General features: G+C 34.2%; 1 protein-coding gene across 3 annotated transcripts in view; it reads left to right on the top strand.

Moving 5' to 3' along the window:
* Positions 1 to 14,348, top strand: part of CCSER1 (coiled-coil serine rich protein 1) — a 1,330,630-nt gene that overhangs the window by 144,321 nt on the left and 1,171,961 nt on the right. For all 3 annotated transcript variants that reach the window (XM_047856870.1, XM_047856871.1, XM_047856872.1), the window contains one exon: positions 5,089 to 5,273. In XM_047856870.1, the coding sequence (XP_047712826.1) occupies positions 5,089 to 5,273 (185 nt within the window). The remainder of the gene's footprint in view (positions 1 to 5,088; positions 5,274 to 14,348) is intronic.

Raw genomic sequence — 14,348 nt, 5'->3', positions numbered from 1 at the left:
TATTTTTATTTGTGATGTGGCTTTGTCTAAAAAGATTCTCTTTTTTAAAGTAAATGAGTCTTGGTATTTCTTAGTCAGTAAAATGAGTATATTCCAGCCAAAATCACCCTAAAAGAAATTTTCTATAATTTAAATTCTATTTCCTATTTTACCAAAACCGTCTTTATTAAATAGGATCCACGTTACGGCACAAATAGTCTCTATGTCTAATTACAATAGACTTGCAGGCTTTAAAAGTACTGTCCTTGGAGCTTGGTTTTAAACTTGTGTCTGTCATTAACTACCTGTGTAACCTTGGGTACCTTCTCTTTGCTTTCTATAAAGGGGGGATGGGTGCTTGAATTACTCTAGTATGTCATTATGTTATTTAACAGAAAACTTTGTTATTTAATATAAATTTCAGTTAAGAAAACTGTTGAATTCCTACCACGTACTGGGCTGTATTTGACGTACCACTGCTGCTGCCTTTGCTGCTTCTGCTACTACTACTGTTACTGTCAACTAGTTCTCCCAACATTGAATGTTTATTGTGTCTCGTTTCCCATTTTGTGCTCTTTGGATACATTAATTCATTGAATTCTCAGATGGTTGAAATCACTACTATTATAGTAACCCATTTTACAGTCAAGATATTTGGAACACAAATAGGCTAAATAATGTGTCCAAAGTCACAAAGTTAGTACATAATTGTTTGGGATACAAACCTTATGAGATACATTTACACGTTCCATTTTACAAATGCAAAAACAGACCAAGGATCGTATAGCTGTTAAGTAGCACAAGTTACAACTATCTCAGTTCAAAGCTCAGGCTCTTAGTGACTAGGCTTAGTGACATCATGACCCCAGCTCTTTCCAAACCGTTAAGGATAACACTAAAATATTATATACAACTTATAATAAGTTAAATTATAGAGTATCAAGCATCATAAGATTATATGATTAATCCAGCTAGTCCCTCCATGAATATAACAATTTTAAAGTTTTAAATGCATGAGTGAATTATTTACCTGTATAATTGTATAACTTAATATTTTTCACATTTGATACATCATCACTTTTATGCATCTGCCTACTTTTTTATGTTTTGATCTTGGTGACCTTGTCTGTACTTATAACTTTAGTTGTATCTGCTTATTTCTTTAATTATAATATAATGAGAAGAACAATGATGATGATATCGATGATGCTCACCCTTTTTGTACACTTAATATGTGCCAAAAAAATGTGTTGAGCGTTTTGTATTCATTATTTCATTTAATCTTTCTTTAAATTTACTTTTCATTTATTTAAAAAAAATTTAATTCCGGTCTAGTTAATACACAATGTTATATGAGATTCAAGGATACAATATAGTGATTCATGAATTCCATATCTTACTCAGTGCTCATCAAGATAAGTGTCATTTAATCTTAACTAAAAGTTTATATGGCAGCTATTAATAATTTAGGATTAAATTAAATAACTATGAAATCACATTGTTAGTAAATGGTGGATCTCAAATTGGAATCTAGGCAGTCTTTTTTTTAAAGAAATGGAATACAAAAAGGGTAGAAATGTACTTACCTTGATTATATCTAATTCTTATTTAGAAACGATCATTTGCTTCAATGTCAAATTGAATACTATATATATTTATCTCTGTGGAAATATCTTGCTATTAATCTGTTCACGAAGATCCTAATCATGAGCCATTTACCACATTAAAGTAATTTCAATGAATTTGATAGTATGTTGCCTGTTCTTGGGGACATTAGCTATTTATTCAGGTTATCTACAACTTGTAAAGTAGAGACGGATAGGCAAACAAGCTGGTAATGTGAATAAGGAAAAAATAATAGAATTCAGTTCTTCATTTTGTGGAGATATTCATGTGCCATTCAGAAGGATTTTATAATTTGGAAGTTTAACATTTGAAAACCAGTTATGTAGATGTATTTTATATAAGAAAGAGTTGCTATGTGCACTAAACTCCATAATACTGAATTTATTCTGTATTTGTTATGAAACATATCTAGGCTAGTATTTAATATATATCTGAATGTATGAGATATGTAGTCATATCAAAAATAATAATATAGGGATACCTGGGTGGCTCATTCAGTTGAGCGTCCAACTTCAGCTCAGGTCATGATCTTGCGGCTAGTGAGTTCCAGCCCCGTATTGGGCTCTCTGCTGTTGGTGCAGAGCCCACCTCAAATCCTGTCTCCCTTTCTCCTTTCTCTCTCTCTGTCTGTCTCTGTCTCTCAAAAATAAATAAACAAACAGAAAAAAATAATGTAAAGTTGAGCACTCTGGCATTTTAATTTTTATTCATTAGCTTAAAAACTTATTTAAAAAGAACTGTTATATTTGGCCTAATAGGTTCTTGCAACCACTTTTTCTTTTCCCTTTTTCATGTTTGTATTTATGTATGTATATATGTATGTATTTAGCAAAAGCAGGGTAGGGACAGAGAGAGAGGGAGAGAGAGAATCCTAAGCAGGCTCTGCACTGATAGGGCAGAGCCCAAGGTGGGGCTCATGAAACCATGACCTGAGCCGAAAACAAGAGTTGGATGCTTAACCTACTAAGCCACCCACGGGCTCCAATTGTAACCACTTTTCTACTTTGCATTTCAATCAGTTCAACTGTTTAAAACAATTTTTTTTGTTTAAGAATCCACATGTGACTGATACCATAGATTGTTTGTCTTCCTCTATCTGGCTTATTTTGCTTAGCTTAATGCCCTGCAGTTGTACCCATGTTGTCACAAATGACACTATTTCCTTCTTTTTAAAGGCTGAATAGTATCCCTTTATATTTACATATCACATCTTCTTATCTCTTCATCATTGATGGGACACATAGATTGTTTACATATCTTGGCTATTGTGCATAATGTTGCTATAAACATGGGCATACAGATAGCTCTCTGAGATAATGATTTCATTTCCTTTGGATATATACCCATAAATGGAATTCCTAGATCACATGGTAACTCTTTTTAATTTCATGAAGAAACTACATACCTTTTTTCATAGTGACTGTACCAGTTTACATTCCTACCATCAGTGTATAAAGGTGCCCTTTTCGCTACACTTTCCACAACACTTGTTTGAATTTTTGCTAATAGCTACCCTGACCGGTGTGATATAATATCTCATGTGGTTTTGATTTGCATTCCCTTATAATTAGTGATGTTGAGCACCTTTTCATGTACCTCTTGACTATTTTGTATGTCTTTTTGGAAAAAAAAATGTCTATTTAGTCTACTTGCTCATTTTTAAATTGGATTATTATTGTTATTTTCTATTGAGTTGTATGAGTTCCATGTATATTTTGGATATTAACCTCTCAGAGGATATGATATTTGTAAATATTTTCTCCCATTCCATAATTTGCCTTTTCATTTTGTAGATTATTTACTTTGCTGTACAGAAGCTTTTTGCTTTGAAATAGTTCTATTTGTTATTTTTTGCTTTTATTGGTTTTGCTTTTGGTGTGAAATCCAAAAAGTCATTGCCAAGACCAATGTCAAGGAGCATTACCCGCTGTTTTGTTTTATTTTGTATTGTTTTCCCAGAATTTTACATTTTCAGGTGCTATGTTCAAATATTTAAATCATTTTGAGGTTTTTTGTTTTTGTATACTGTAAGATGCGGGTCTCTGTTATTCTTTTGCATGTGGTTATTCAGTTTCTCCAGCACCATTTACTGAAGAGACTATCCTTTCTGCATTGCATACTCATGAGTCTTTTGCCAAAAATTAATTGCTCATATATGATGCTTTTATTTCTGGGCTCTTTATTCTGTCCCATTGATCTGTGTGTCTGTCTTTATGCCAATACCATACTGTTTTCATTACTACAGCTTTGTGGTATAGTTTGTAATCAGGAAATGTGACACCTCCAGCTTTATGCTTTCTCAAGATTGCTTCAGCTATTTGGGTCTTTTGTGGTTCTTTATACAAGGGTTTTCTGTATTTTCATGAAAAATGCCATTATAATTTTGATAGAGATTGAATTGAATCTGTGGATTGCTTTGAGTAGTATGGAAATTTTAAGAACATTAATTCTTCAATATATGAACATAGAATATCTTTCCATTTATTTGTGTCTCAACTTGTTTCATCAGTGTCTTAACAGTTTTCAGTGTAAGAGATCTTTCACTCTGTGGCTAAATTTATTTCTAAGTATTTCATCCTTTTTGATGCTATTGTAAATGAGATTGTTTTCTTAATTTCACTTTCTGATAGTTCACTGTAGTTTGCATTTTTAAGTATGGTGAGCAGAGTATTAATCAAGGTAACATATTAGCAAAGAGTTGAAGATGATTAGGGAGAAGGATGTACAAATATTTAAGAGAAGTATAACTGTGCAAAGACTGTGTGGTAAAGGCCACTTTGGTACTGGAGTGTGTCTGCAGTGTTCTAGCAATGGCAAGAGGTCCAGAGTAGCATAAACAGAGTGAAGGAGGAGGGTGCAGCAGAAGATGAAGTTAGAAAAGTGAACAGATGAACATGGGGAGGCCCTTAAATGAAGGGATAGAGTAGGGTTATCATAAGGCAACTAATAGGACATTGGTTAAACATAGCTCTATGACTAGAGGAATGCTCATGATCAATGTTACTTATGTCTTCAGTGTATCATTCTGGTTACCATGTGGAAAGAAGGCTGTGGTTTTTGTGGGGGGAGAGTCAGGTAGGAATAGGCAAAGGAAGGAGACTGTTCAGTATTATAGTAACCCAAGCTAGGGTTGATGGGAGTTTGGTCCAGGATGTTAGTGGGGAAGGTAGGAAGTGATCAGATTCTGTATACAATTTGAGGGTAATAAAGACAGGATTTGCTTATGTGATTTATATGAAGTATGGAGAAGCCAAGGATGGCTGCAGAGGTTTTGAGCTTCAAAATCATTATGTGATTAAGTAAAATAAACTTACCACTATTAATTTAAAACTTCTTTCTATGATAGAGAATTTTTGAATGACACTAAGAGTTTCTTATTTGCTTCAAATGGAACATTTGTAAAAACTACAGTTAAGCATTTGTATTAATATTTATTTATTTATTTATTTATTTATTTATTTATTTATTTATTTATTTTAATAGTTCTTGCCAGTAGCTTCAGTCCATATCGTGAAGGGAGATTTATAGAGAGGCGATTGCGATCCTCATCTGAAGGAACTGCAGGGAGTAGCAGAATGATTTTGAAACCAAAAGATGGAAATGTAGAAGAAGTGAACAGTCTAAGAAAGCAAAGAGCAGGTTCATCATCTTCAAAAATGAACAGCATGGTAAGTATATACATATACTTGCATTTATTAAAATAGTTATGTACAGGACTGGGATATTCCTGCCTTTTGCAATATGAAAACAGACTGAAGAATAGACATTTCATAACTTGAAGAAAAAATCTATCTCCTTAGTTGATATCCCAAGTTAAAGAGGCTATGTTTGCACTCGAAACTCTTATGGGTCTTGACACATACTAGCACACCATGATAGTTGCCCTCAATTCCTGTCTTCCTTGCTTCCATAGAAAGTTTGATACTCTGTGTTCTAGATCAAGACCCTGGGATACACAAGCTAAGAAAAAAGCTGATCATGAGGGTACCCTTTGATAACCATTATTTCACACCATCTCTCTACCCTATAGCCACTCTAAAAAATGCCCTTTTATATTCTGCCATTATGCCAGTGCCACCCATTGACTCTTCAGGGATCCTACGTCTGCTTGACGTTTTACAGTTGCCCATCCACTGAGGATGAGGAGCTTTTGGGGTCAAGGCAAAATGCCCATCCAAAGCTTTGACACATTCTGAGTAACAGATTCCAGATTTCTGGTTCAAATTGCACGAGCCTGCTGGTGAAGGGTAAGGTAGCATGTCTACAGGGGAGTCGTTTCTGAGCTTGCACTTGAGGGCTGTGCTGTCTTAGAGGCATGTGTGTGATGCTCATTCGCAGTGGAAGATAAAGCCAGGGTGGGAAATTGATGAGTGGACTGCAAGAGGTCTAGGGGGCCTCAGGTCTTACAAATATTGAGGTGGGATTGCCTTTTGGAGTTCTCTTGTTCATTTCCTCACAGATGTATGCTTTTCCAGCAGTGTTTTTGATTCCTGGTATTTAACAGTGCTTCTTTGAAACGATATGTCTACCTGTGTACCTGCTTACCTACTTACCTATATCCCCTGTTCATGGATATGTGTGAAAAATGCTCAAAACTAAATTACTCATGTATTTTATCTCTGTGTATTTTAGATGATTTGGTTTCAAATGTAAATAGGTCATCCAGTTTTGACAATTGTATTGTGAAGAAGTCTTAAGTTACTGAGGTAACATTGAGTGATAGCCAAAACATTTCCTTGAAGTTAGAAGTTCTAACAATTAGATTAGGTTTGGCCATATCTTAATATTGGGCAAATCAGTAACTGGAAAACAACAAATGATAGTGGGATTTTTGTTTCTATCATACAACAGAATTTTGTGTATTTATGTTTTTACATAGAGAATGGTGTTAAATTTCATCCTTTGGTGCATTGAAAATATTGTATTACTATTGCAGTTGCTATTGTTTAAGTGCAAGAACATGTTAAAAAAGATTTTGAGTTGATGCAGAATTAAAAATCATGGATAACTACTTATTATGAAACATTTCTCTTCACGAAATTCTTGTTTTTCCTTCGTAAGATGTATTTATGTTAATAATTATGCAGTATGCATTGGACTTGCCCAGAGTTGGGCCTTTTACATATTCTTTGTAGCTCATGATTTTCATACTATATTTCAGTAATTCTCTTTGTAACATCACAAATTATTCTTCCCAATCCACAATCAAGATTTAATATTTAAAATGTCAGAACACAGAAATGCAGTTTTGTTCTTTCATTTGAGGCTTTTTATACTTTTCAAAAAGTGTCCCTGCAGTGGTACAGCTCTTCCACTAGATGGCAGAATTACATCATTGCCATGGTTGGGGAAAGGCTATCCTTGATAGAATAGAAACTCCATTAAAATATTGTACATGTTCACTGGATTTACAGATAACACTTGTTAAAATAAATACTGGTGATTGAATTTCTATATGAAACCTATCAAAATTGTTTTATGGCTTTACTTTTTTTTTGTTGTGAGTAGATCTCACAACTACTATCTCATCCTTTAATTTTACAGTGTAATCATGAATTTAAAATGTGTAAAATATGTTGTTTGACTCATAGCAAAGAAGGCAAATGTTAGGACTCTTTAGGTAATCTTAGCTATATGTGAAACGAGTGGCCTTTTTTTGGAAATTATAGCTTTATGTGTGACCGTGACACATTTTCTGTATTCCTCTTCTAAAATAATTCAAGCAAATGTATATATGTAGGAAAACATTCATGTTCAGTTATTCTTTACTCTTGGAACAATAATAATAGTAACATGTATTTTCAATATTTATTTGGACCAAAGTACTTCTCTTAGTGCTTCATGTGTTTTATCACATCCAGTCCTCCCAATACTATCCACCAAATTATATTGTTATTATTATTTTTTTTAAATGTCTATTTATTTTTGGGAAAGAGAGAGGGAGAGAGAGAGAGAGACAGAGCACAAGTGGGGGAGGGTCAGGGAGAATGGGAGACACAGAATTTGAAATAGGCTCCAGGCTCAGCTGTGAGCACAGAGCCCGACGTGGGGCTCAAACTCATGAACCACAAGATCATGACCTGACCCAAAGTTTGATGGTTGCTTAACCCACTGAGCCACCCAGACACCCCCAAGTGATACTATTATTAATCACATTTTGTAAAGGAAAATAGAACTCTAAGAAGATAAGCAGTTTACCTCAAAATACAGATAGTAGGTGGCAGAGATAGGATTCAGATTTGGATTCTACCTAACTTTAAATCTTAAATGCTTTGGGAAGAATGTAATAAGTTTAAAATTATTATTTATTTTTTGCATTATTTATTTGTAATGAAGTTAAACACAGTTAAGGCAGTCTGTGCTTGTTCTGGGTCTAGGCTATAATCTTCTGTAAGGGATACAAAAAACCCCCACAATTTAATGCTGATTCTGTACTTAAAATGTGTACTTCTTGATATACTGATGAATGGTATCAGTGTCTTTACTGAAAGGTAACTCATGTAGAAAGGAACATTGTTGCAAAAAAAAGATGTTCGTACTTAGAAGGAACTGGAGTATTTTGTCTAGTTGATGGGGATTTAAGTTTACCAGTAGGATATGGCTTGCTTTATTTATTAAGATGCTGAGAGTTTCTGAATGAACAAAGATATGCCCTAATAGGTTAGACCACAGTTCTAGTGATTTTGTATATTTTGGGGATATTTCAATCTGAAAGGGAAAGAGGAGGATGTATTAATTCTTTGAACCTCAGTGCCTCAGGAGAAATTGGAGTTGGCTTAAATTTATTACATGAAACCAGAATATATCTGGAAAAATTTGATAAGGATTCACATTTGTTAAATATTTTCAAACTGCTTTAAGTAAAGACTTTCCTTCATTTTCTCTATTATTTTCTTGATACTTTTCTTAGGATGGCCTACATATTTAAAAAAAATATTTTGTAGAAATAAGCCCTTTCTTTTTATGAAATTTTCTTCTAGACTGTGGTGTATAATTTTTTTAAATGTTTTATTTATTCTTGAGAGAGAAAGAGAGCAGGAGCGAGGGAGGGGCAGAGCAAGAGAGAGACACAGAATCTGAAGCAGGCTCCAGGCTCTGGGCTGTCAACACAGAGCACTATGCGGGGCTGGAACTCATAAGCAGTGAGATCATGACCTGAGCCAAAGTCGGACGCTCAAGCTACTGAGCCACCCAGGCTCCCCTAGACTGTGGTATATAAATGAATAAATTTAAGGATTTGTCATTGTTTCTCCAACAGCTTCACACAGTGACATTTAACTCCATATGTAAGATCATCCTGCTCTATAAACAATTATTAATGTGAGGATAGATTCATGTATAACGGACAACACAGAGGCTCTGACATCATTACAGGAAGGAAAGTTCTTGAGTGTATGAATAAGGATAAGCTATGATATATGATAGCAAATAACCTCCAAATCTTAGTGGCTTTATAATATGGATTTCTCACTCAGGCTACATGTTTGTTGTAGAAGGTTCAGGAAGTTCCATTTAATGTCTCATTCTATGTCCAGGCTGTTGAACTATTGCAAATATTGCCTTTTACCATGGCAAAAAGATCTCTGGAGGTCGTCATCCCAGTAATAAATGCTCTTACCTGTAGAGACTCATTTCACCTTCTCTGACAAATTATTGACTAGATCTAATCACTTGGCCCCTACTTGCCACAAAAGTCTCCAGGAAGTAGTCTCTTGCTTGTGTCTAGAAGGTGTTGACCCTGATATATTTGGTGGGCACTAAGGACTATCATACTCTCAAAAGATTTAGTGTACATCAGTTCTTTTAATTAACTGAGAATTCCTGCTTGCCTCCTCCCTCCCTGTTAATGGACTCTGATTTATGACTCACACTGTGTTGGTCACTGTGCTCGAAAAAGATTAAGACCTCTTTGAAAGTTAAAGACTGATTTGTAATTACAAGTTCTGTTTTTTGGATGTGCTCTCTTCCTGACTTATAGTCCTTGAGCTATGTATCTAAATTAACTTGACTAAATTTCTGGGAACCTTAATGAATTTGGAGTATTTATTTCTGTACATTAAAACGCTGATTCAGAAAGTTGCATTGTCTTTAGATAACTTGGCAAATGCATCCACAACATTGTCCCGAACTGTTTGTGCTAAGGGATTCTGCCAACATTCATTTATGGCTAGTTTTAAAGCATACTTTTTCTCATATGCAGTTTGGCATCCTGTTTGTTTTTGTAGGAACTGGGAATGGCAAAGTAAAAACAAAGCAAAAAATAATCTGTAAGACTTTTTTGGTAGAAGAACAGACCATATGTACCTTTGAGGGAAAAAATAGTTACTTGCAGATTATTAGCTTCTCATATCATATTTTAATTCTTGGCATGTTAAAATCCAGAGTTTAGATATTACTGACAATAGCTAAGTAATCTCAGACGAATTAAGCCCCATATTAACTAGCGAAACACTTAACTATGAATCCACTTTTTTGGGGGGGGACAATTGTTCTTTCCTTTATTAGCTTATCCTTCATTCATTCATTTACTTATCTATTCTTTTACAGTTTCTTTAAATAAATATTTATTGAGAGCCTACTCTGAAGATACAAAGATGAAAGAGAGGCCTGGAAGATAGAGTTCCAGATTAGGAGACATTGACATGATCTTGTCAATGTAACAGATTTAATAATTCTATTTTATAATTTACACTGTTAAGGGGATGTTTGATTTGGATTATGGCTCTTGATATCAAATGTTTAGAATACGTGAACTCCTGTGTCCCTAATTTATATAGAGTTTTGCTCGCATGCTCAATTGGCATACATATATATATATATATGTAATTTATGTCTTTGGCTAATTTCTACCACTGAGGCCCAGCTACCAATGCTGAACAGTGACTCTGAGAGGCACTTTGACAGTAAAGAATAAAGTACATTAATGTTCAAGGAATCCATTTCCAAACACCCCACCTTTACCATACATCAGGAAAATGAACTCTACTGGCGTTTTGGTTTATGTACTTTCACACTTCCATTCTGTGGCATAAAGGTTGTTGAAGCTCAAAATTAAGAGCAAAGAAAAGCTGATAATTAAAATATCTAACTTTATAAATGTTTCCTCCTAATCCTGAAATTCTAAATGGAACTTTAAAGTACAAAAAAAAATGCTACTGGCATTTGGAGAGTTAAAATAATGATCTCAGCTTTTGGTTTAACTAATTGTCAGTGGAATTAAAGGTAATATCATTGAATGCTACAAGGACATTTAATGAGAAAAGGGAACCATTAGTATTTGTAAGGAAATGGAGCCACACAAATCATTCTTCTCAATCCTCGGAAGCTTTAAGAAGGAAAATCACAAGTATCACTCATTAAACATTAAGTTACATTTGTTGATAACTAGTATATTAATTTTAGATTAATGGCTCTAATCTATAATGCCTTTTTTGATTTTTCTAGTTACTAATGATTCTTTTCCTATCAATGCCCTTCTAAGTTGTATCACATATATGGCACCCACTACTTAGTTATTTGAATAGGTCTCATTTTACCTATTAGACTTCATTCGCTTAAATGGAAGAAACTGGTACACTTGGTGGCTCAGTTGGGTAAGTGTCCGACTTCGGCTTAGGTCATGATCTCACGGTTCCTTAGTTTGAGTCCTGTTGTCGGGCTCTGTGCTGACAGCTCAGAGCCTGGAGCCTGCTTCGGATTCTGTGTCTTCCTCTTTGCTCCTCCCCGACTCATACTCTATTTCTCTCTGTCTCTCAAAAATAAACGTTAAAAACAATTTTAAATGGAAGAAGCTTTTCACATTATCAGCATTTCTTACAGCATTTAGTATAATGCCTGGTACATAATAAATATGTGTGAAATAAAGGTATAAATGCTGACTAGGTTGTGACATATGCTTATATAGAAATGAATTAAAAAGCCTTTAGTACAATCATTTTATGTGGTTTGCTTATGCACATTTTTTTGGCATTTTAATTTATTATACAAATGTACAGATGTCTTTATGATGCACTGTTTGATATAGCTCTGGTTTTTTATATCATACCAATTGTGACATTGTTCCAGTAGAAACATAATTCATTTTACAATGGTCAGACTTATGGAATGGTTTCCGGGATCACATCAGTACAATAGTTATGGACTGGCTATACAGAGAGAAAAGAAGCAGTCAATTATTGGCAATATTTTTTGAAGCACGAATTAAAAAATATGGTCAAATCTGCCTAAGGTGATATTTTAAAACTCCCTGCATGTTTTATCTAGTCCAATTCACTTCATTTCTTATAAACTTGCAGATTCAGAAATTCCTTTATAAAAGCAGATTGGATAAAATATTCCAAAAAAGCAGAATTGGATAAAATATTCCATTCATTTTTTTATGTCTAGCTTTGGGGATGAGTCATTTTCATTTAGAAGCTGGCACAATTTATATGTTTGGGGCACAAAATTATGAATAGCTTATTCATAGAGTTAACTCACTTCATCTAAAATGACTTGAGGACCAGTTTGAGTAAATAAATAAAATTGCAGTATCATAATTATTAACATTTCTTTTCATGCAGTTCACATGAGAGGTACATAGCACTTAATTTTTTTTCCTTTGCAAATTTTTCCCTAATGTGAATGTCTTAGTCTATTAGGGCCACTATAGCAAAATATCCCAAATTGGGTAGCTTGTAAATGACAGAAATTTATTTCTTATAGCTCTGGAGGCTTGGAAGTCCAAGATAAAGATGCCAGTATTGTTTCTGGTTTATAACTAGCACCTTTTTGATGTGTTGTACATGGTGGAAGGGACCAGGAGCTCTCTGGAGTCTCTTCTTTTTTTTTTTTTTTTACATTTATTTATTTTTGAGAGAGCACAAGTAGGGAAGGGGCAGAGAGAGAATGAGACACAGAATCCGAAGCAGGCTCCTGGCTCTGAGCTGCCAGCACACAGCCCTACGCAAGGCTTGAACTCACAAACCATGAGATCATGACCTGAGCTGAACTTGGACACTTAACCAACTGAGCCACCCAGGCGCCCCTGGAGTCTCTTTTATATACACAATAATGACATTCAGGAAAGTTCTACCCTTATGACTTAAGCACCTCCCATACCATGTCCAAATACCATTATTTCAACATACAAGTTTTAGGGGGACAGAAACATTCAGAACATAGCAATAAAAAATCATATTGTAACAGTAGCGGTATTAAATAATATATATTAAATGCTTTATTAAGAACAGCACATATTTTTTTTTTTTTTTTTAAATTTTTTTTTCAACGTTTATTTTATTTTTGGGACAGAGAGAGACAGAGCATGAATGGGGGAGGGGCAGAGAGAGAGGGAGACACAGAATCGGAAACAGGCTCCAGGCTCCGAGCCATCAGCCCAGAGCCTGATGCGGGGCTCGAACTCGCAGACCGCGAGATGGTGACCTGGCTGAAGTCGGACGCTTAACCGACTGCGCCACCCAGGCGCCCCTAACAGCACATATTTCTATTATTAAAACAATGGAGCACAGTAGTAGAAGGCAATTAAAGATTCTTTTATTTAACCATACTACATCTAAGATAATCATAAAGCAGCTTGTATACCTTCTAAAAATAAGAAATTAGAAAATTAAGTTTACTTTTTATTCTTGGGGTTAGAATGCAAAAATGACCATTTTATTTTTAATTGGATCAAGTTATATCAATTTTCTGTGAGAAGAAAAAACTCTTTTATGCCTTATTTAGGTAACCCCATGGGCTGGCACAGTTTTTATAGCATGACAGAGAATATTTATTGATTCAGAATCCATGACAAACCTCTGGCCATCTGAACAGCTGCACAATCTGTAACACAGAATTGACCTTGTGTAAAATAGCTACATTTTCTGAGGGAATAGTCATTGGAATTTGAAGCTTTTACATTATTCTAGTTAAAGAATAAAGAAAAATGTATTCTTCATCGTTATTCTACTATTTTAAAATTTAAATTTAAATGTGACTATTAATTTTAGTAAAATAAATAAAACAAATTTTGACTTCCAAGGTCAAGAAATATGTTATTATAGTAGAAATATGCCTAATACTAGGCATTATGGTCAGTTTATATACAAAATAAATATTTTAACATATTAATATTATGTTGAAATTTCAAATTAATTTAAAAATTGAGACAAATTTTTAAATTGTCTCAGAAACCATATTTGCAGAAACCATATTTGCAGGATACAAAGGTGTGATTTTTCAAATGAGTTGCACATATATATTTTACACTTTTGCTCTGTGATGATGTCTTGAAAATCATCACTTGTAAATTAGAGTGGCTGTCATTCTTATCACTTTTATAATTTAATTCAGTGATCATTTCACTTCACTGCCACATTTTGCTCTAAAATGCCTTCTTTGTTTATATCTTTTATTGTTCTTAGCTTGTTTTATCCAAGCTGAAACAATTTATTATTTTTTTTAGCTTTGTCTCTTATGCTCTTTATTGTATACGTTTGTAATTACTTTATAAAGTTATGATTTTAATATTCAGTAGTTGTCTTTAGTACTACCCAATGTTTAGTGAATGTGCCAGTGAGAAACCCAAATAATTTTTTTTGTCAAGAGGGACTCACATGAATCAGAGCTTTAATCAGACATCTAGGGGCACAGGTGAAGCAGGTAGAGATCTGAGTACCTTCCCAGCTTCCCATGTCCTTCCTTTCTTTATCTGATGGGTCCTGGCTCAGATTTTTGGATGAGATTTGAAGTGGTAGGTGTGT

Source organism: Prionailurus viverrinus, chromosome B1, assembly GCF_022837055.1.
Source record: "Prionailurus viverrinus isolate Anna chromosome B1, UM_Priviv_1.0, whole genome shotgun sequence".
Lineage (NCBI taxonomy): Eukaryota > Metazoa > Chordata > Mammalia > Carnivora > Felidae > Prionailurus > Prionailurus viverrinus.
The sequence above is the reverse complement of the archived record's forward strand: the minus strand, read 5'-3'. Positions and strand labels throughout refer to the sequence as shown.